This window comes from Camelina sativa, chromosome 1, assembly GCF_000633955.1.
Source record: "Camelina sativa cultivar DH55 chromosome 1, Cs, whole genome shotgun sequence".
Taxonomy (NCBI): Eukaryota; Viridiplantae; Streptophyta; class Magnoliopsida; order Brassicales; family Brassicaceae; genus Camelina; species Camelina sativa.
In genome coordinates, this window is record NC_025685.1 from 2,125,978 (window position 1) to 2,149,764 (window position 23,787).

Sequence of the window (23,787 nt, forward strand, 5' to 3'; positions counted from 1 at the left end):
AAATAAAAAAAAAAAAAAAAAAAGAAGGCACGCTTTTCTAACTCTCTTGTGTTGAGATGATGATGTTGCTATCCGTTGATTTCGTGTCTTTCTTTCTCACCAAATTTTATATATTATTAATTTGTAACACAAAAACAAAAAATAATAGTACCATATTTTTTTATCACTAAAGAGAACTTACGAATGGTGGATTTTTTTTAAAAAGGTACTTGAATGAATAATACAATCTTTTTTATTATTACGGAAAACTATAATTAAACATGCCCTATAGAACAAAAACGAAAAACAGAACAAAAACGTAACAGTTACAGCTTAGTTTTGAGATCACAGACTTGTTCCAACACTTTCATTGTAGGAAACCCAAGTACGAGGTTGCAATGCGATATTGAATCCATATGTGTTTTAAAGATTCCCAACAACGTGATCTCTCCTGGCATTCTTGCCTTTGTCTCCATCACTATTTTCCCATGCAATATATCTTGCGCGATATCCCCCAAGTTGGCCACAAATTTATCGATCTGAAGAACTAGAGGACATGCCAACATCACTGAACCTTTCGCTGGTAGCGTGCTTGAAGGAAGACTCAGATTCCCCACCAGCGTATCCCTGTAATAAACCAAGTTTTCCACCGTCTTGTACTCGACATCGGCAACGTTCGGGTTCGTCAGCAACATCTCGAGTGTGAGAGTGAAGTTTACCTGGACCTGATCTGGTGGCGATACATTTGTGGATACGCCTTCGACGGTTGAAGATACGGTTTGTAATATCGGATGTTTTGGCTTGAACACGGTTTGCGCTAAGATCAAACCGATCATGAAGAGGGCTAAGAGGATGAATATGATTCCGGAAACTATGTAGCAGATGTTTCGTTTCGACACCATATTGTAATATTATTATTGTATGAGGGCGTGATAGCTAGGTTTTGTGTATATGTAAGAATTGTATTAGACTTATCTTTCTGTTACATATAGATTCATTCATAAAACGAAAGATGGATAATTAAGTTTAAGAAGGAATTTGAAAGCTGTACAAATCTGTATTCACTTTATGGCAGTAAATTAGGGGGAGGTTTTTTGCTATTATTGTTGTTTTGATCAAATGTAATTATTGTTATGTCAAAACTATATATCTCTTAATTAGGAGGATTTGATTCCTTGGATGAAAATAATTTACATACTATGTAACAGCCACTTAAAGTTTGACACTTTAATTGACGTGTTGTATTGTTATAAGATCTTTTGCTTTTATTGTGTCCATATCCCATATATATGAGAATGAAATCCAACAGATTTTAAAATAAAAATTTACAGAAATGAAATGTTAATATATGGTTAAGCAATCTGTGGTGTAAACAAAAAATGTTCCAACTAGTATCAATTTCTAGCGACTTGGTTTCCACTTTCCAGAATTTTTTTTTAAATAATGTCGTTTTACATATGGTACAGTTTTAAATAATGTCGTTTTACTCAGTGATGAAATATCGTTTTACATAACGTACAGTTGTTAAATAATGTAGAAAAAATATATTGTTTTTCTTTTTTCATTTTTCATTTTGGTGTATGTTACTTAATTGTAAGTTGTAACTGATGAATTGTACTTAAATTTCTAGGTTAGAAACTTTTAAATCCGATGAAGTATAGTCAATNTTTTTTAAAAAAAAAAAAAAAAAAAAAAAAAACTTTTAAATCCGACCACGAGCACCCAGCATTTGTAGGTGCCATTGATTCCTCCGATTCTTAGTGTAAACGATATTCCATTACTAAGATCAGAGCCGGCGCTTTATGATAGTGGGCCTACTACATAATGTATTAAATAATATTAAATGTTAAGCAAATAAAAAGGAATCAATTTCCAATTCTTAGCAAAGGACTCTAATCTTTGACCAAAAAAAAAAACAAAAAAAAACAAAGGACTCTAATCAGTACATTAACTAGAAAAAAATGAGTTATTTGTATTTTGGAAAAAATGACGTAATTATTAAGAGGATAAACTTATCATGGTTAAATTTGTAACAGTTTTTCGTTTAGTGTTTAATATATATAAAAAATAGTTCAATGTTTAACAATTGATCATCTGGCCATTGTTTAGAGTTTTTTTTTTATTAAATTCATTATTAAGTCCCTTTTATATTTGGTTTTTAGTTTTAGGATTTTCTATTAGAGAAGATGATGAATCAGAGAGTCAATGGGGGAGCTAATAACCAAAAAATGGATTTTGGTTTTTGAGAAAAAATAAAGTAGAATGAGTAAAAACTAGATTCCCTTAATTATAAGAAACCCAAAATTGAAAAATTTGAATTGGTATGAAATTGAGTTTTTGAAAACCAAAAACTATAGAATATGAGAAATAAAAGATGCAAACAGATCTAGTAAAAATATGCATTTAATTTGAAATTTGATAAACGATTTTTTACTTGTTAGAGTAAAACTTGAACCGAGACGTTGACAAAAAAAAACAAAGGAAGGAGAAGAAAAATCAGAACTAAAACGAGAGTGGTCCAACACCAAGAAACCCGCAGCTCAACGTGCTTCCAAGTATTTTACTTGTATTTATTTATTTTATTACGATCATATTACTTCAATATATTCAGTATGAAATATATATATACTCTCTCGAGATTATTATTGTTGTCTGTTTGTTTGTCCCATGCCCAATAGTTTGCTATAAGTGTTTTTTTTTTAAATATTATGAAATATATATACTCTCTCGAGAAAAATAATTTTAAAGTTGTCTGCATGTTATTTTGGACTCGATCGTGACTTAAAAATTTAAATGATAGCTTTTACAACAACAACAAAATAAAAAAAAGAATTAAGTGTGCTAAACTATTATTAAAAAAAATTTGCAAATCGTCCAATCCTCGTAAACCAAGACAAAAATCATGCATGCATTCTGTAGATAATTAAACATGAGAACCGATTTTGTAAAAGTTTCATGAAGGATGATATTTTGGATCTTCAGCTGAAATTTGTTTTCTAAGCAAGAGAAACGCTATTAATTACTGTAATTAATCACATGCAACGACGGGAAGGTTAACACATGTGCCGACATGTGTTAACTGGTCATTACCCTCCTTCCTTCATGCACTCTCTCTCGTGAATTCCCAACTCCCCCCATTGACTCTGTGATCCATCATCTTCTCTATTAGAAAAACAAAAAAAAAGCGTTTTCTATCTTATATTTTTGAAGTAACCTCGATTGATGTAAGATTATATAAATATAAGTTGCATGGCTCATTTATATTCTTAAATCTCCAACAGGCTTTTAAAGTTACAACTCTAATTACATGTCTCTAATTTGTCTGCTTGTGTCTCCCCCCAACGTGTCCATGTGGTCGTCTTCCTCATTAGTACTATATCTTCTTAACCTCAATTTATTAATCTTAATTACATTAATCAACTTACTCTGTTTCTCCTTTTCCAGACCTCATCTCTCTCTCTCTCTCTCTCTCTCTCTCTCCCTTGTTATTTATTTATTATCTCCTTCATCTATAACTCTCACAAAGTCTACCACTAGCTAGAACTCTCTTCTCTTAATACTTCCAGACAAGAATCAATCAGCCACACGTCTATACCACGATTTGCTACTTCCACCAAAGCTTATAAGCAAAGATCAATCACTTGCTCGTGTCTATCAGATCTTCTTCATCACAAGAGCAGAAGAAGAAAGCATAGAGAAGATATGGTTTCAGAGACGGAATCACCACCGTTGATTGGACCTCGTATATCCTTCTCAGCTGATTTATCCGACGGTGGAGATTTCATCTGCATCAGCCCCGTGATGTGTAAGGAACTAGAGAAAGATGTCGCTAAAGGGTCAGTGAAAGTCTCCGACTTTGAGTTCTTGTCGGAAAATGTGAGTCCACAGAAGATGCTTACCGCCGATGAACTCTTCTCCGAAGGTAAGTTGCTTCCCTTTTGGCAAGTAAAGCACTCAGAGAAGCTTAAAAACATTACCTTGAAGACAAACGAAGATGAAGAGAGTCGTAAAGTGGAAGTGATGAAGAAAGATCAGGAGATGAATAATAATAATAACAGAGTGAGTTGGTTTATAGACGAAGATCCATCTCCTCGCCCTCCCAAGTGTACGGTTCTTTGGAAAGAGCTTTTGAGGTTAAAGAAACAGAGGAATCCGTCTGCTTCGCCGGTTACGGTGAGGACGGTGTCGTCTTTGTCTCCGTCCTCTTCTACATCATCATCGAGCTCGCTTGAGGATGCGGCCAAGAGAGTGGAGAGAGAGAAAGAAGGGAAGAGAGGTAAGAAAGGGTTGGAAAGAACGAGATCAGCGAGTATGAGGATCAGGCCGATGATTCACGTTCCTATTTGCACTCCTTCTAAGTCATCTCTTCCATTACCTCCTCTGTTCCCACTTTCGCTTAAGAAAAACAAAGTAGAGAGACGCACTTAGAAAATATCGAATCTTGAGTGTCTTTGATTGACAGTATTATTGGTTGATTTGTTCGGATTCTTGAGTGTTTCTCATTTGGTCAGTAACTCTCTCTAATGCATGTATTTTTGTGTTCTATTAAGCTCTATGGTTTGAGATCTAATGTGTGACGACAGTGTTAAGTGTCAAGAAATTCAAGTAAGAACAGTTCATCTTCATATTTATGGATCAAAAATTTCAGTAATCATGAAAAGATGAAGATGTGATTTTAGATTTGTTTGCATGTTGAGATGTGAAATATGCGAGACAAACGAGTAAATGTCAAAAAACAAAAATGATGAGACAGAGAAATAGAAAACAGAGTAGTCTATTTGTTAGTTAATGATGAGAAAATGAAAGATGAAAGACTGATGGGCACATGCAAGATTCAGATGTTTTCTAAATTTTTACTTTCTTTTTTCTGCACCAATTGATTCTGCTTCACCATTTTGGAATCGGGCTCCACTTTTGCAGACACCACAGCTCTCATTATTTTCACGTTTCTTTTGTCCTTTGATTATATATCTTGTTTGGCATCTTTATTTTCAAGAAATATCTTAAAGTTTAGTAGATTCAGGTGGATACCTTTATGACCAAAGAATATCTAGTGAGAAATATCACTGACCTCAGTAGAACCGATTTGTAATTAGAAGAAAAACACATAAAACTCCATTAATTTATCACAATATTCATAATACAACGTATGTTTCATTACACAATAGAATGATATTACAACCCATGCAAATCAATGTTCTCTTATCCCCCCTCCCAAAGTGTTCAAAGAATGATACATATATGTTAAGTAGATTGTACACGTGAGTGAGGCTTCTAATTTACACACAAGCTCTACAAAATGTATAACGCAAACTCAAATCATTGTCGTCTTCATCTTTAAAGGCCGAATCAACGTGGCTGTTGAGTCAAAAAGGGGTTACCAGAAGTCCTGAAGTGTAAAGAAACATAGAATATTTGCATTAGCCGGTTCTATGCGAGACATTACTCAGATATGGATGGTTAAAACCACTTTGGGAATTTTGTAGCTTACCTTAGGTTTAGCCCAGGCTTCTGAAGAAGATTGCTTGGAATTTGGCCAGTTAGGTTGTTGTTTTGCAAGAACCTAAATATCCACAAAACATACATAGCTAAGTCAAAAATTCATGCTCATGGCAGCAACGTGGCGACAATGAAATGATGTATAGAAAACATATAGGCTCAAGAACTGAATCTCGGAAGAGTCTATAGAGGAGACATGATTACATTTATGCTGGTATACTGCAAAAAGTATACAGGGTTTATAGTTTATTATGCCCTTTGAATCTTAGAAAGCAAAGGTAAAAGACAAAAGTGCTGATGCCAAAGTAAAGAAGGGCTAACTGTTGTATTACGAATATAAGGTATTATGTCTTTTCCATATACAAGTCAAGAATCTTGAGCAGAAAAGCAGACGATTTGCAGCTTATTCCACAGAAACATTTAAAATCAATAATCAGAAGAATGGAAACTTACAGCTCTCGCAAGTGCGGCACTCCACCAAGAGATGGAGGAATATTTCCACTGAAACGATTGTCTTCCAAATGCCTTGTACATAGATACCAAAATATGAGATTAGCTTATGAGTCTCTGTTCAATTGTAGCCTATCGTTATTGACAGGTGCAAATCTGCATAAGATGTAGTGAAATAAAATAATTATCCTCTCACAGTGATTCCAGCCGTTTGAGTGAACTGAAGTCAGGTAAACTTCCCGAGAGAGAATTCTTTCCTATCCAACTGTTCATAAGACACAAATATCAGCAGATGTTTTTGACGTTCAGGCATAGAACTAATAGTTCGCTAGTCAAGGTACTTACATAGAGGACAATGCTGTTAATTTGGTAACTGCAGGTGCTAGGGAACCTGAAATTCCCATATTAGTTAAGTTCCTGGAAAAACAATGAATTAGAAAAGTGTCAGTAATCTCAAACTGACGCATCAAAAAATACGGGCGACACAATTCCGCAAAATTCCAACTCACAAGGTGACTATACGAATTCGAGGGCCTTCAGAGCAGGTAACACCAGACCACGTGTAATTTTTAGGCAAACAAGGATCCCCATTCCAATCAGCTGGTGCGTTCTTGAAACTCCTTTTAATTGCATTTAGAGCAGTTACTGCAAAAGGCAGAAGCCCAAATTCAGCATTTAATCAGCAGTTAGCTACTTTTCAACCACCACAAAAACGAATTCAATCAATTCAGTGATGTTATCAGTCTTACCATCTCGAACAAGAGTTTTGCCTCTAAGAGGTACCAACTCAAACATTTCACCACCATTAATAAGAGGGGCAAGGTTTGAACCACTTCTGGGACTTAAAGTTAACGTTGTGAGACCTTCAAGAGGCCACCTGCTTGCAAAGATAACCGCACCAGCTGGAGTGACAGACAGCTCTTTATAATATGTTATACCATTGACAGAAACATCAAAGACTCTTGATCCATCTCCCAACGAGTCAGAGTCATGAGCAAAGTATAACGCAATATAATAAGTAGCCTTTGTTAAGGGCATTGGAGGCCAAGTGAACTCCAAAGGCTGAACTTGGGTAGCTCTTAGATCTGTGTTGAATATCCTTGAAGGCGGGAGGTTCCAGAAACCAGAAACCTCGAGTTTCCTATTGTTTGGTACAGTCGAATTCAGGGAATAAGGCTCCCAAAACCTATCAAACTCATCATCTGGAAACCTGAATAAGACGAAGAATGTTAACATAGCAACCAAGGAACCAATTCTATGTGGGGAAATGATCAAACTTGATATCAAAGTAGTGAACTTTATATATACCTGATGATAGGTCCGCTGTATCCAAAAGCATGCCTAGCAACAAGACTCATCCCAACAGTGGAAAAGTCAGTGGAATTGTAAAGAGTCCCATCAAGCCTGACAAGCTCCAAAGCTGAGATGAACGGATCAGAAGTGGTATAAGAATTGGAAGCAACGCAGACGCTCATAGATTTCCCCTGAGCCATAAAAACCCCTTCGTAATAAGAAGCGAGACCATCGGCGTAATCAGCTGTGGTATTAACGACACCCCAGAACGTGCCGTCAACAATCTGATCAAACACCGGCGGCAAAGTACCTTTTCCGTTAACCCCACCGTAGAAATAAGTCGTCCTGATCATATACTTCCAGCCACGAGAAACGCTCACCACGTAACAAAACTTGCGGCGAGTTTCAAGAGGGAAGGATCTGACGGTGAATAAAATTTGGTCGAGGGCTTTGTCGGGGACGGTCTTTGGTATTCCGCTGGTGACGAAAGCTTCGTCGGATTGCCATTTTCGGCCGTCGATTACGGATGACTCGGAGGCGCCACAATCGATCAGAATCGCTGAATTTGGGAAATTTGTAAGCGAATGGTACAGATTATGAGGAATTAACGCAATGGAAGGAAGAGATTGAGGTGATACCTGAAGGAGGAGAAGGCTGAGAGATGGAGGAAGAGAGAAGAGAGAGGAGGAGGAGGAGGAGGAGAAAGAGGCGGAGATGAGACATGGCGGCGGAGACGGTGACGGTGGTGGTGGTGGTTGAAGAGCAGTTAGCATGAAAAGAAAGAGGTTTAGGTTTGGAAGAAGGAGGGGGGTGGGTTGACCCTCCAGCTCCAGAGAGAGATTTTTCAAGAATGAGAGAATTGGAGGAACAGGTCAGAGCACGAAAGGTTGATGAAGACGACGACGAACATATTTGTTTATTATTTTTTATTTTTGTTCTTCTTCTCCGAGACGACGACAAGAAATTATTATTTTATGCCGTTATTTCTGTTGCCGGTCTATTTTGAAAATTGAAAACATGACCGGCTCGGTTTAATCCGGTCCGTTGATTTACATTTGTAATTTGCTCTACAATTATTAACTTTCACGAAATAACTTTTAGAAACTTGATCTGATTTCAGTAGTGTTTACGTTTCCTCACTTTTCTCTGCTTGTAGTTGTTTCAATGGAAAAAAAAAAAAATTGCATTAAATTAAAAAGCTTTAGGATGCAAAGCGTGTTCGTGCCTCACAAGATTTCATTTTCATGTGCTTTGTAATTTATACGACAATGGTATGTATATCTCTTTGCATTTTGTTCTCATACACGTTTGCTTTGTGGCCGACCATAACGGTCCTTATTTTATTAATTTAGTAAAATATCGTTCTAAATTAAAATTTTAGTTGTTGTTACGATTGTGGCAAAAAAAGAGAAAGAAGAAGATGTTGTTAGGAAGAGAGATGGAAGTCAAGGGATGATGGTTATGCTAATTAAGAAAGTGATTATTTTAAACATAAACGCTAACTTAGAATATGATAATCGGAGTCCCAAATACATTTAGTACCAATCTGAAGTAACCAAACTGTATGAGTAATTTATCATGATTATATAATTTTTTTTGGGAAACTTTTCTATACCATATGTACTTAAACAAAAATAGTAAGAAGACAACATTTAACAAATTTTAAATTTACACAACTGACAAACCTTATTAAAGAGTAACCTTGTATGAGGAAAAAAAAAAAATAGTAACCTTGTATAAATTCAAGGTTAACCAACACGCCTCAAATTTTTTTAGGGTGCAGGTCCGGTCTGGTACTCGTTAAATTATATAAGAAAAAAAATGTAATATCAAAATCCTTAAAATAATGTATATATAGAACATATAATTGAAAAAATGTTACACAAGCTAAAATAAACTTTTCTTGTTGTCAAAAAAAAAACTTAAATAAACTTAGACTTGCAAAAGTAAAAACGGTTACATGATGATCATCTTCTAGATGAGGCTGAGAATTAATGTTCGGTTTTCAAAACATGTAATCTTCGTCTCCAGCCAAATTACTCTTATTAATCTTGGAGAATGTCCCAAACTTCGAGAAGTACTTGCTTTGAGTCTCATCATCTTCGCCTAGCTCTAGCGACTGAGGACTCGACTGCTCTTTACTCATTCTTTCAAAAAACGTAGTACCAGAAGAATCAGCACCTAATTGCTTAGGTCGTCCTTGTAACTTGTCAAGCTTCTCGAGAACCTCATCTCTCATAGCTCTTCCTTGTGCCCCCGATGAGTTTTCTCTATTAGAGTTAACTCTATCAGAGTCAACTCTGGCTGCTAAAGTCAACTTTGCAGCCAAGAGGCCACAAGCATCATCCTGATATCTAGGAGGCGTGTTTTTAACAATATCTGTCTCTATCAAAAAACCCTTAATAGACCCAACAAAACTCCTCTTCCTCTTGTTACCAACGCGTTGAACATTACAAGTAGGAGGCATCTCACCAAGTGCAGATAAACCTCCAGCACTTACCATGAGCTTAGTTGCAACTTTACCTCCCACAAGCACAGACAGATTCGGTGCGATCAACCTCGCCTTCATATCGACAAACTTAGCAACTTTCTTCTTCGATGAGTTAAGATCAAGAACTCGATCACACGCCTCTATTGTCTTCTCCTGAACGTTTTCAAACATAGCAGCTGAAGCAGCAGCAGTATCCGTCTTGTGGAAACTTTTAACAATACGAGCATACTTAATTGCGTTCGGTACTTCTGGGAACTTAAGTCTGTAATTGTGACGGAAAAAGCTGTGAAGGATGGCAAATTCCTTGTCCATCTTAACTAAGAGGTTATTGCAATCGACGAGTTCCTTGTATGCAGAATCAAAATCTAGGGTTTCTTCCACTTTCTGCATAATATCAGAAAATTCTTGAGTTTTCTGTATCTTAAAAACGCTATCAAGATCATCGTAACTAAAGGTAGTCTCGTCCTCCTCCTCTTCTTCTATTTCGTATTCTTCTTCCTTCTGAGCATCATTCTCTTCTAATTGGGGTTCATTGTCAGATAACTCATCAAGGTCGGCGAGGAAAGAATCTTCAAAAGTCGCCATATCTCGCAGGCAGCAGAGAATCTCTCAGTGTAACGAAAGGGTTAACCCTAGAGATCTCTGATTTTCTATGTGTATTCTTGTGTTGGTCATGTATGGTAGCAATTAGAATATATATATATATATGTATATATAGGATAGAGAATAAGAGTCCTAATCCTAAACCGATCCAAACTTTCCAATTCTATCGATATTAGGAACATGAACTTTATTATTTTGCCTTTTTTTTTAAGAAAAGGAAATTTAGAAGTCAAGGAATTATTGTAAATTTTAAAAATTTGCCCTACTCTTTCTATGTCGCAGATCTGTNAGATATTTTTTTTTTTTTTTTTTTTTTTTTTTTTTTTTTGGCTTTTGTTCTTTTAAGTCCGAAGCCACAAGACATGGCTGAGATGGGGATATGTCGGTTAGTGGATCCTGCTGGAATTGCTTTAGGCGACCCTATCAATGTCCCTCTCCAAACAGGGCCTTTGCAGCTTACCCATCTAACCAATAGATTTCTCAACAACGCAAGAATCTTCCTGTCCTTGGTTTGAAGGATAAAGGAGTGATTTTTCTGAGTTTTTAGTAATCCCTGTTTATGGTTGCATGGAATTTTCAGGAGGAGAACTTGCCCTACTCTTTCTATGTAGCAGATGAGGAACTTGTTTTACCCCTCGGAACTTACTTGGAGATAGAGCAAGGTTATTGTTTTTTTTTGTTTTTTTTGTTTTTTGTTTTTTTGCGCGCTGTGATATAGTAGTATCGATGATGATGCTCTGGAAAATTGTGTGCATTCAGTGTCCGTGGAGAATATTTTGACGATAGCGTATCGACCCCGAACTCGCCCTGTTAACCATGTTTCTGCTACCATTGCTGGTATGTCAAAATGTTCCTTCCTCTCTGCCGTTTCAACTACCTGACTGACTAGTGGTAGTTTCATAAATTAGCTGACTGGTTTGTTTTAAAAAATATTTATTAGGTCATGAGGGCTCTGTTCTGTGTGTTTCATTTAGTCCGGACGGTACGCAGTTAGCTAGTGGATCAGTTGATAGGAGTGTCCGGCTGTGGAATCTCAACACTCAAACTCCATTGTTTAGATGCATAGGTACAAATCTCTTTTTATCTCTAAGGTTTTTTGTCTCTCTCCTCTTCTAATAACCCTCACCCTGTTTCTGATATGCGTTTATTAATTCTCAGGGCACTTGAAATGTGTTGTAGCCGTCGCATGGTCTCCGGATTGTAAGCACCTTGTTAGTGGTGGTANTGTATCAATGCCAACTAGCTAATTCCTCTCGATCACCTGTTTCTTGCTATTCAAAAATGTCTGTTCTGTGTTTGGCAGTTGTCAAGATTGTACAGTAAAGATGTGGCAAGTTACTCCGGATGGGACTCTATGTTTGGCAGCAAAATTGGAGGTGAAACGCTCATTTTGAACCTGCATATTCTCTTGTGTTTATTTCTGGCTGTTTCCATCCTGGTGCCCAACTGTGTTACGGTAGAAATAGCCTGGACCTGGATGTCGNTGACTGACTAGTGGTAGTTTCATAAATTAGCTGACTGGTTTGTTTTAAAAAATATTTATTAGGTCATGAGGGCTCTGTTCTGTGTGTTTCATTTAGTCCGGACGGTACGCAGTTAGCTAGTGGATCAGTTGATAGGAGTGTCCGGCTGTGGAATCTCAACACTCAAACTCCATTGTTTAGATGCATAGGTACAAATCTCTTTTTATCTCTAAGGTTTTTTGTCTCTCTCCTCTTCTAATAACCCTCACCCTGTTTCTGATATGCGTTTATTAATTCTCAGGGCACTTGAAATGTGTTGTAGCCGTCGCATGGTCTCCGGATTGTAAGCACCTTGTTAGTGGTGGTATAGATGGTAAAGTCTGTTGTTGGATACCGGAAACTGGACAGCTAAATGGCAGCCCCCTTATAGTAACGTCGTTTTGATTTTGTCCTTTTCTTTTTTTGGTTACGCTGTGCAACCTCCTTGTGAGTGATACTGATCGATAAACACTTCACTTCTCCCAGGGTCACAAGTATCCGATTACTAGTATCTCGTGGGAACCAGTTCACCTTAACTACCCATGCCGTCGGTTTGTAACTTGTTGCGAAGATGTGGATGCAAGGATATGGGACATTACACTTAAGAAATCCCTAACTTGTCTCAGTGGTGTGACTTGTGTCAGATGGGGGGGAGGGGAATTATATATACAGGGTATGTTTCTAAGTTTCTTGTAGACTTGTAATGCTTTGATCATCCTCTTTTTATGTTGTAGATCATGTCCCTACTACTTGTATCAATGCCAACTAGCTAGTTCCTCTCGATCACCTGTTTCTTGCTATTCAAAAATGTTTGTTCTGTGTTTGGCAGTTGTCAAGATTGTACAGTAAAGATGTTTCACGTTACTCCGGATGGGACTCTATGTTTTGCAGCAAAATTGGAGGTAAAACGCTCATTTTGAACCTGCATATTCTCTTGTGTTTATTTCTGGCTGTTTCCATCCTGGTGCCCAACTGTGTTACGGTAGAAATAGCCAGGACCTGGATGGCTTATGCGTTTCCCCATGTTCAGCATTCACCTGTCCTTTGTGAAGAGGTTCTCCTTGTATATCTTTTTAGCAGCCTAATTTTGAACCTGCATATTCTGTTGTTACTTCAGGGGCATGCACATTCGGTTAATTCCCTTGCATTGAGCACAGACTACGTTCTCCGGACAGGAGCCTTTGACCACACTGGAAGACAATATTCTTCACCTGAAGAAGTTAGACAGGTATTGAGGGATAGCTATCCCTCATTCCTTGACTTTTTTTTTTTTGTCCATCAACCTTGTTTCCTATATCGTTTGCTTGCTTATATAGGCTGCGCTTAAAAGATACGAACAAGCAAAAGGAAAGTCCGGTGAAAAATTAGTCTCAGTTTCTGATGACAGGAGAATGATTCTTTGGAAACAGTCTTTTAGCGACCAACCTAAAACGCATATGCTGAACGGTCATCATAATTTAGTAAAGCATGTGTGTTTCTCACCTAATGGCCAGTGGATTGCAAGTGCGTCTTTTGATAAATCTGTCAAGATATGGGATGGTGTCACGGGCGAGTATTTTGCAAATTTGACAGGCCATTTTGGTCGGGTTTTTCAGATCAGGTTGGGTAGATTTCTCGAGAACATTGGTTCCCCTTTTCATGTTTCCACTAATTATTAATTAAATTAGCTTTGTAACCGCAGTTGGTCCCCGGACAGTAGGATGCTTTTAAGTGGTAGCGGTGACTCTACCCTTAGGGTAATTTTGTTTTTTTGTCCTAAACCTCATACACAACAAAATATATGAAGGTAGTACTCACTCCTCAGCTTCTAACAGGTTTGGGATATTTTGGAGAGAAAGTTAATGCAATATCTTCCTGGTCATTCGGGCGAGGTATTATTAAACTAACACTTTGAAAGCTTCAATTACTAATGTTTCCGGCCTGCTTGAAAATGCCAATCACTTTAATTTTTGTTTTTTTCCATGTGTGGATAGGTTTTTGCAGTGGATTGGAGTCCTGATGGCGAGAGAGTAGTTTCCGGTGGGAGAGATGAATGTTTGAAGCTATGGGTGGGTTGAAGAGGTAGCAGCGGGAGCTTGATTTATTACAATAGTTAATAACAATACATTGAAGCGTTGGCTCTCGCTAAATTAATAAATAAATGAGATGTTTATCGGTGTGTTTGTTCCTGTACAGTTAAGACTTTATTATATTATTATGTTTAGTAGTAAGTATGCAGCAGATTATCAGTCTGGTCATTTTAGGTGAGAGAGAATAAAGTCAAAGACATATTTACATTTTCTCAAAAGTTCTCTTTCCTATACCTCAAGACATATTTACATTTTCTTATCTTGACACTTCCTCTATAATAAAATAAGAGAGCCCGGAGGTGGTGTATAGGATAGGAAGGTGATAGACTCAGAGTACCGATAGCTATAGCTTTCATGAAGAAGAAGATGAGAACTAAATTAAGGAAGTAGAGGACTGTAAAACCCCGATTACTTAAATATAACTGGGCCGGTTTGTTTTGTCATGAAGATTATGAAAATTTATTTTTATGAATTTTTCACATATTGTATTAACTTACATATTCTATCAAATATTGTGTAACTCTCATATTTATAATCATATCCATATTTGAAGATACTAAATTTCAATTAATTGCAATTATTTATTTATGTTTATGTTATTTTTTTAACCTACATAGTTTTTATAGCATTCTAATGAATGATTAATGACAATTAAAAATAGAATAAAAATAAAAGATATTAATATTTAATTATTGCATTTTTGCATTTTTGTAATTATTATATACTTTATTTTTAAAAACGATTTTAACATGTGTTTAGCATATGCTATTATGTTTATAAGAAGTTCAATATGTGTGTATGATATATATACATGTAAGATATGATATATATATATATATATATGTGTGATATTTTTGTTTTAAAATATGATGAAATATTTAACTTTTCTATCATCTAAATTGTTCTTAATTTTTTTTTGGATAGTAGTACTACATATATATTATTCCAATATTATTAATGTCAAAATGTATAGTTTTATTTTCAATTCTACTTGTCATCCTTAGGATATGTCGCATATTTTGTATTTTGCTTTTATTTTTTATTCATTTTAAGATAAATAATTCACATGAAATTATCATGAAACTAATTTTAAATTTCTATTCACTTATTAATATTATGCTAATCATATATCATTTATCAGTATATAGTTAATTTACATATATATAATATGTTTATATAAATATATTAAAACCAAATTATTGTGAATTGTAAATATATATATATATATATATATATGTTAGGTTTTGGTCTTACTTATATTGGTATAATTGAATCATTTTCATATAATTTTTATATATGACTTCATTAATCATCTCGAATAATATTTCTTTTCATAATGAATCTAATAATATAATAAATAATAGGTAAGTTTTCTTGCATTTGTTGGACAGTGGAAACAATATTAAAGGAACCAAGAAAGCTATAAAACCACAATTGAGGGAATTTTTTTTTAATAATTTTTGTACAAGTTTTGAGATATGTGTATTTAAAAGAATATTTATGTAATATGAACTATTAAATAATCAATTTATTTTATAATTTACTATACTTCTTTAAAAGTATATAATTATATTTTGTTATATTAATTTCAAATCTACGCCACGCGTGGGACATAATCTAGTATTTAAATAACGGCTCAAAAACCTACTTATGTCACTCACTCTTGCGTAGGAGCTTAATCTGATTGTTGCGTAAGTAATCTCATTCTCGTTCACTGCACAAGGGTTTTTTTTTGGTTAAGGAAACTAGTTTTCATCACTCGTTTCCTCTAATTGCTGATTGTGTTTTCATCTCTCTGGAATTCCAGGATGCTTTGGAATTTAGAGTTTTATTTAGGGATTTTCTCTGAAATTTCTCATAACTTTTTTTTTTGTAACATCACATTTCTTATTAGATATGATTGTTGGTAAAGAAAGACTATAACTAGTTTTGCCTTCTTTTGAGAAATTAACATCACATTTCTTATTTTTGTAACATCACATTTCTTATTAGATATGATTGTTGGAAAAATTATAAAGCTTGAAAAGGTTAAAGGGATTGTATATATTAGATTTATTATATGATCTCGACATATGTAATATATTAAACTTAATAATATCATACTATTTTATGAAATTTATATTAAAAAAAATTCTGTATGTAATCTAATTTAAATGGATTTTATATCAATTCCTATATGTTCTCTCAAACTGAATTAATTCTATCATAAATTTATAAATTTCAATATACTATAATCTAGTATTCTTGATGCATTATTTACTAAACTGGATATACATTAACCTTTAAATTGGCTTATCATCCAACAATAGATAATATTAAAGACATACAATTTTTTTTTTTGTCATGTCTTGAAGATTGTTGGATTTTATTATATTCAGTAATCTTATAATTACACCTCTGTTATTATTATTATTAAAAATATAAACTATGTATTTAAGGTTATTTTTTTTTTACATAACACTAGGTCGAAACTAAAAATAAAAGGAGCTCATGGGTGGTGAATATGGTAGGCACTAGCTTAACCTAGGAGGAACGAATACATTTATGAAGCAACTTTATCTAATGGATCATGACATAAAAGTTGGAGTTTCTATGAGCAAAGTATTTCCGAGCTTTAATTTCTTAACTGTTATTAACCTAAGTTATACCAATCTAGAGAATGAAGGTGCTATAGCTATAGTAAACGCTCTCAAGAGTTCTGCTCCATCTTTTGAAGTTATAGAACTGGCCGGTAATAACATAACTGATGAGGCGGCTCCAGCTATCGCCGCTTGTTTGGCAGCAAAGCGACATCTGAAAAAGTTGAATTTGGCTCAGAATGATCTCGAAGACGAGGGATGTGTTGACATCGTAGAGAGTATGGAAGACTTGGAGTTAGAATATGTTGATATGAGCTACAATAAACTGACAAGAGGAGGAGCACTGAATCTGGCTCATACGGTTGTCACGAAAGAAAGTCTCAAGATGTTGAACATTGATGGGAATATGATCTCTGTTAGAGGCATTGAGGAAGTCAAAGAGATATTCAAGAACTGCCCTAAGTTACTTGGACCTTTGGATGAGATGCAGAATGACTCTTTTGGAGAAGACGATGAGGATTATGAAGAGAACGAAGGTAATTATGTGGATGATGATGATGATTTAAGAGAGAGGAATGATCTTGAAGATTTTGAAGATGAATTTGTGAGTTATTTTATCTATTATTAGTTTGTATTGTACAAATAGAGAGTTGTGCTGCTGCTATCTTACTTCTTAAAATCAAACTCTTTCATCAAATACCATATTTTAGCAAGTGTACACATAGTTCTTCTGAGAAAAATATTATAAACATTGATGAAAAGGGTTTTCAATTTCAAATATTCGTTCTACAGAAGAAACATAACTTAGTAATACTTTGAGAAAATACAAAACTTAACACGAGACCAAATAAAATAAATGTATTACATGTTAGATTGACATAAGTTACATTGGGAAGAAGAACATCTAAATACTTCTACAAACACACAGACACGTAGAAGACTGAAGAAGAGACCAAACTCAACTCAGATCTCACCTCACCTTCTTCACTTTCGTCTACTTCCATTAGAACTTTGAGCTCTAGAGTCAGACGAAGAGCACGTAAAAGAGTATCTTGACCTTTTCTTTTTTTGAGTATTCCACTTGAATATTGCCTTTCCATCATTCTCTTCTTCACCTTCTTCCTCTTCTTCTTCTTCTTCTTCTTCTCCTTCTTCTTCTTCAGACTTCTCCACTCTCTGTTTTCCACTCATCTCCTGTGGTATTTCTTCTTCGTCTTCCTCTTCGTTCTCCTCCTCGCTGGTTCCATTACTCACTACTGGGATAGATTCTATTGCCTTTTTACTCGTTGGTGTCTTTGTGTTGCTTGCCTTCTCACCTCTCCTATGTTTCCTAGTGAGTTTTGACAGGTCTTCACCACTCTCCACGGCTTTCAGCCACTGTGACTCGCTTAGTGTGTCGCTATAAACGATCTCTTTACGTTTTCGCTTACCTGTGACACTCCCAAAATGGAATTTTGAGCTGTTCAGCTTGTCATCTTTGCTCTGAGTAGTGTACGCCCACTCAGGGACTTCCTGCTCTTGCATCAGACGGGCTCTGTAGTTCTCCTTCCTTCGCCTCTCTTCATCCATTCGCTCAAACATCCAAAATTCATCCTCACTACGAGCCGCGAGCCGGTTTATTTCTCTCTCACTGGGGACATCTGTCCCGAGCGAGCTTGTTCCTTTGCGCATGATCTCTTCAAGCATCTCTCTTCTGTCTTGTGCTGTTGATATAATCAAAAAAACCCACATCAAGAGATTACCATATCGATACACAAAGCAGGAGCCATCACATTGTACTTTCGAGCAGACTTACCAGTGGAAGTTGTGTTAAAAAGTCCAGCTTGTATGACTTTGGCATCAATGCCCATCTTTTGTTTTGCACGCTCCAATATTACTTCCTCAACAGAGCCAACGCTAACCAAAACAAACACTCTGACTTCTTTCTTTTGCCCTATGCGATGGGCTCGATCCTCAGCCTGTTGGTCCATTTGTGGGTTCCAATCACTGTCAAAAATAATAACAGTGTCTGCAGTTTGCAAGTTCAAACCTAGACCTCCAGCACGCGTGCTCAAAAGAAACATGAAGTATGGAGAGTCTGGCTCGTTGAATTGCTTCAGTAAAAGTCCTCTTTGATCTGTCTTTGTGGTACCATCCAGTCTAAGGTACTTATAATCATTAAGTGTCAAGTAAATCTCAAGAACATCAATAAGACGGGTCATTTGGGAGAAGAGAAGAATTCTATGTCCAGCCTTGCGCAGTTTTGGAAGGAGACGATCAAGGAGTTCAAATTTCCCTGAAGCTCTCACAATCTCAGGTTTTTTCCACATATTGTAGTCTCCTCCAACAAAAAGATAGGGATGGTTACAACACTTTCTTAGTTGCATCGTTAGATTTTGCAGACTCTTTGATTTCCCAGATCCTGCACATGATGATTACGTTTGCATAAATTCAGCTTCACTTTCTGATTCAGTTTCTTAACCCCAAAAGATGAATGCTAAATAATGGAGAGGGTTTAAGTGAGTTAGGCTCCAAACCTGTTTGAAGGCCAACCCTGCCCATGTCTGTGACTTGTTTGTAATACACTTTCTGCCACGCCGACATATCACACTTCAATATGACCTGTGTCTTTCCAGGAAGGAATTTCTCTACTTCGTCCTTTTTCCTTCTCAGTATAAACGGCCTTATAACCTGAAAAGTGATAGAGTGAATATATCATTAAAACATTGCATGCAAAAATTGATAAGAGATTGAAGGAAAGATAGCTATAGAACCCACATGATGCAGACGGTGAATAATCAAGAGCTCCTCTTCATCAGTAAGACTGACATTAGCACGGTCAGCAAAAGGAGCATTAAACCATTCCTCGAAGTTCTGAACCGAGTTAAAGATGTGAGGAAGGAGAAAATTTAGCAATGACCATAGTTCTTGAAGGCTATTCTGTATGGGTGTCCCAGTTAACAGAAGTCTTCGTTTTATACGATAGCTGTACCAAGGATAAAGTTTCATTAGATAATATACTCAAAATTTCTCATCATCCTCGAGGAGAATCAAAGTAGCTATAAACCAGCTAACATCATTCACTTGAGACAAATGAATATAGAGATGTACCCTGTTAACAGAGTCTTTGCGAGAGCAGATTCATGGTTCTTCAGCCGATGTCCTTCATCAACAATCATGTAGTACCACTCAATTTTCTTCAAAAATGCTTTATCTCTCATGATAAGATCATAATGGGTTATCAATACATTGAATTTTCCTTCTCCTGCAATTTTTTCCCTTATTGCTTTTCTTTCCTCTAAACGCCCATCATAAAGAAACGCTGCAATGCTGTCAATGAACAAAATGGCTGATTTTCAGACATAACATTCATACCAGTGCAAGTCCCCAGCCCCAAAAGAAAGATTCTCTGCAATATACCTTGGTACCCATGTTGCAAACTCGTTTACCCAGTTTGGTAGCACAGCTTTTGGAGCGACTATCAGATAAGGCCCAGGCACACCTTTATTCTCCAGAAGATATGCAATCAAAGAAATCGTTTGAATCGTTTTTCCCAAACCCATCTCATCAGCTAAAATCCCATTCAGGTTATTGTTGAATAGAGAAACCATCCATTGGAGCCCTTCTATTTGGTAGGATCGTAGTTCCCCACCTTCTAGAAGGGAGGGTTGCTCCGTCACCTGTTATATATTGCTACTTAAATCCACTGGTCTCTGAATGGGATTAACCGTACTGCTACTAGATGTACTATAAGGATCAACATTACCTTCTCTTGTATTGAGTGGATAGCGGAGTTATACTGCCTCTGTCCTTCTAGTAAATCATTAGAGTCATCGTTATTGTCAGACTCAGTTATATCAATATCCTGATCAGGAAGCAGATCCTGCAATGGTTCACTTCTTGGAGCATCAAGTTCAGACAAGTCAGATTCTGAGTCTTTCAGTAGATCAATGCCTTCCGGAAGTTTAGCATCTTTCTGACGTTGAACAGCAGCTCCCAAATTAGCAAGGAGCTTGTTAGTCTCCTCTAGAAGAGTAGTTAGTCTTTCATTTTTACTCTCCTTTACTAGTTTCATGTACGCCTCTTGATCATCAGATTTAAGGGCCATGAGCCTCAACTTTTCAGCACGGGTAGCTCGTTGTCTTTGTCTCCCATGCCATGCCTGGTTAAATAATTAAAAGAAAAATAAGTTTAAAAGTTTGTCTACTCATAGTAATAAAGGATAACTGAACTACCGTCACAATAATCACGTAAACTATATCATACCTGCACACCATCATTCCTTTGCCTACGGCGTTTTTGAGTTGCCTGAATTTGCAATTGGAATTCACGAACTGCATTAAGTACTTCTGCAAAGAACTTTCTCTTGGCGGTTTCAATCAGATTCTTCTCCTCTTCTTCTAAACGTAATAACCTCTGATCAAAGACACAACATATCAGTGTTGCAAATCAAGAAGTTTGAAAACTGTGAATAATGTATCTAAATGAGTCACAGTTCGATCATTGAGTAGAGATTTCATGTCACTTCCATTAAAATCCATCTAAATGAGTTCCAATAATTTTGAATCTAGTGATATATTTTTGCCTATGCCTAGTTGTACTGCTAAGATATATGAGACATAGTTTGAAAGTGGCCTTATGCCAATCATATATGCTACCCCATAGGAAGACATCTTAATCATAAGGTAAGAAAATCAAAACCGGGAGCAGAAAGAAAAAAAAGAAAGGTTTAAGTAGAAGAATAGGTAGCTGAAGAAAATGTAACGGACCTCAGCATCACGCTTCTTTCTGAACTGATCATCAGCTTCCATAGCAAAAGGATCTCCAACACCATAAAAAGGACGAGGCAACCGCATCATGCCCCAGTCAAATAGTTGGCTACTGACATCTGCACAGTTCAGACGTAGCCAGAATTCCGAGCTCACCTTGGTTCGAACTTTGGTTTGCAATTCTCGTAGCTGCGACTCACCAAGGTAAAGTGTCAAATGTCAAAGATATCACAATACAACCAATGTCACATAAACAACAAAAAATCACTGAAAGAACATCTAGCGACGACGATACCTTAAGCCCATAAAGCTCAAGTAAGCACTTTGCCTGCAAGTCTTCACCTCTAGTGGAAGGTAATTCTGATTTTTAAAAAAACACACACAAAGAGTAAGCATTCCCCTTGAAGAATAGTTATCCAGTTACAAACAAAACAACGTTGCCATGCCAAGCATAACAAAATCACAACTTGAGAATCTGCTTTGAAGTATATATATATAAGTTAGGAGAATTGATAAAGACGATTATAACCTTCAAGTTCGGATAAGCGGCGTTGGATATGACTCTTATTCCGAGTATCCAACAAATCTCTCAATCGAGAGTCTGCTTCAGAGTTGTTTGGTCTCTGCTTCAAAAGAGCATCCTCAAACTCCCCCATCAAATCACCTCCATAGGGAGTCAAATTATTGTTCCCCTGCAAAACAAAAAACAAAAAACAAAGACCAAAGCACAAAAGTAAAGCAAAAGCCTTTAGAAAATGTAAATGGACAAACAAGCCACTCTGAAGATAATCTAATTTCCACTAGCAAAACTCGAAAAGGAGAAAACTTTGAATCAAACAAACTCAAATCTAAGCTACAGAAACAAATCACAAGACCACAAAATCAAACCCCCCAAAAAGAAAAGCCACAAAATCAAAAGCGAGGCTATAGAAGAGATAAAGAAAGGGGGCTTTACAGGTGGAGAAGTAGGCAGCGGCGGAGAGAAATCGGATGAGGAGGAGGAGGAAGGGCCATGGTAGATTGAAGAAACAGAGGCGAAGAGGTGAGGAGGCAAAGGAAGGTCACGAGAGATGTAATTGAGAGCACAGATCAAAGACTTGGTGGTCTCAACTGGATCTTCTTCTACTACGCATCTCTCTTGGAGCTGCTGAGCCACCATGGCGGGAACTTGTATCCCTCCACCCTTTTCGATTTCAACTATCGCAAAATTTTGATTTTTTTTTTTTTTTTGTTTTTTTTTGGTTGTAAATCTAAAATCAGTTGTGTCTCTCAAAAATCTCTCTCACACAACACTCGAGACTCGAGAGAGAGAGAGAGACCGAGACAAAGATGAGACGGAGAGATAAAATTTTGCAAAATCTGGTTTACGATTCACTCACCTCCAAACACATCCCTCCCCATTCCTTCTTTCGGGTTTATTTACATATTTACCCCCCTGCTTCTTAATGGGCTTTTTGTTATTTAGGACCCAATCGGTCGTCAACACCAATGGGTGCTTATTGGGCTTGCATATGAGTCTTTTGGTTAATAACATTTTAACAGATTCATAAAGAAGCACGTGGTGACGCACGTGCAATGAGGAGAGTGTTTTTCGTTTGTTTGTGTGTTGCGATTCCGAGAAAAGACAGTAATACACCGACAATAGATGATGAGTTATGTCCATTCGAATTTATTAAAAACCCCTGTGGTTTCAAAAATCGTAATTTGATTGTTTGTTCTTGAGAGATGTTGTTTCCTAAAGATTCTTTGTCCCGTTTCTTTTTCAGTTGTGAATTACATTGCATGCATACTGTTACTAACTAATGAATTTTGTGTGTAGCAACTAGTTCTGTTTGTTTTGTTTTGTTTTGTCAACTTTTTGCTACTATGTTGGCTAGCCAATATTACCTTTACAATGGATGGTTCGAAGGATCCTTGTGCTAGTAGTAATGGAATAGATTGATAAGTATCCATAATCCATGACTGTGTTTTGTTCGTTTGAATCACTATTCTTATCCAAATTACACTTATTTTGTTATAAATTGACATCTACTTTTGTATAAGTTATAGTTTACTTGGATGGTATGTGAGTGAGACAATAGTTATGGATGAGAATGATATTTTCATGTGGATGTCATGCGTCAAACAAAAGCAAAGGAGACAAACAATATAACTCTATGTGGCCAATACATAAAATTCTTTTTTTTTTTATTCTTTGTCTACTAATTTTGTGACCTATGGTTCCTTAACATGTGTAAGCATTGCTTATATATTTATAAGCTCGATTTTTAAATTTAATTCATGCATGGTCAGAATTTAAAAGTTTAAGGAGTGGCTCATAAAGACTCCACTAACTTACATAGTCAAAAAGATTGTTTTTTTGCTTATGCAAACCATTTTGAGCCATGAGATGTACACTTTGGTTTAGAATCATGTGTTTCAGATTCGATATAGCATTAAGTTAATTTTCGGAGGATTATATGTGTTTCCATTACATTTTTCTTTTTGGAAAAATTCTTTTCGAATATAACTAAACAAGAAATTGGACGAAATCCAGAATCGCAGAATCCGAATGAAATTGGATCTTTGGAAAGC

At 36.2% G+C, this 23,787-nt stretch overlaps 6 protein-coding genes and 1 pseudogene across 6 annotated transcripts; 3 read left to right on the forward strand and 4 right to left on the reverse strand.

Annotated features, from left to right (window-relative positions):
- Positions 306-940, reverse strand: LOC104718532. Its single transcript, XM_010436329.1, has one exon. It carries the CDS (start codon positions 879-881, stop codon positions 306-308), a length of 576 nt encoding a protein of 191 aa, XP_010434631.1. The 5' UTR covers positions 882-940.
- LOC104718626 lies at positions 3,304-4,544 on the forward strand. Its single transcript, XM_010436437.2, has one exon. The coding sequence runs from the start codon at positions 3,682-3,684 to the stop codon at positions 4,405-4,407; it is 726 nt and encodes a 241-aa protein (XP_010434739.1). The 5' UTR covers positions 3,304-3,681; the 3' UTR covers positions 4,408-4,544.
- LOC104718718 (leucine-rich repeat receptor-like serine/threonine-protein kinase At2g14510) lies at positions 5,077-8,153 on the reverse strand. The gene is made up of 9 exons (XM_010436548.2): positions 7,860-8,153; positions 7,237-7,780; positions 6,678-7,138; positions 6,438-6,573; positions 6,274-6,345; positions 6,125-6,193; positions 5,932-6,003; positions 5,471-5,542; positions 5,077-5,368 (listed from the first exon to the last, which is right to left on the reverse strand). The coding sequence occupies exons 1-9, from the start codon at positions 7,942-7,944 to the stop codon at positions 5,329-5,331; spliced, it is 1,551 nt and encodes a 516-aa protein (XP_010434850.1). The 5' UTR covers positions 7,945-8,153; the 3' UTR covers positions 5,077-5,328.
- On the reverse strand, positions 9,227-10,297 carry LOC104703603 (U4/U6 small nuclear ribonucleoprotein Prp31-like). The gene has a single exon (XM_010419642.1). It carries the CDS (start codon positions 10,295-10,297, stop codon positions 9,227-9,229), a length of 1,071 nt encoding a protein of 356 aa, XP_010417944.1.
- On the forward strand, positions 10,678-14,076 carry LOC104703612 (annotated as a pseudogene).
- Positions 16,399-17,481, forward strand: LOC104703622 (RAN GTPase-activating protein 2-like). Its single transcript, XM_010419665.2, has one exon. It carries the CDS (start codon positions 16,431-16,433, stop codon positions 17,091-17,093), a length of 663 nt encoding a protein of 220 aa, XP_010417967.2. The 5' UTR covers positions 16,399-16,430; the 3' UTR covers positions 17,094-17,481.
- On the reverse strand, positions 17,217-22,447 carry LOC104718809 (probable ATP-dependent DNA helicase CHR12). The gene is made up of 12 exons (XM_010436641.1): positions 22,169-22,447; positions 21,743-21,905; positions 21,509-21,573; positions 21,214-21,402; positions 20,711-20,860; positions 20,211-20,606; positions 19,865-20,124; positions 19,556-19,774; positions 19,223-19,430; positions 18,982-19,135; positions 18,261-18,866; positions 17,217-18,168 (listed from the first exon to the last, which is right to left on the reverse strand). Exons 1-12 carry the CDS (start codon positions 22,370-22,372, stop codon positions 17,450-17,452), a joined length of 3,333 nt encoding a protein of 1,110 aa, XP_010434943.1. The 5' UTR covers positions 22,373-22,447; the 3' UTR covers positions 17,217-17,449.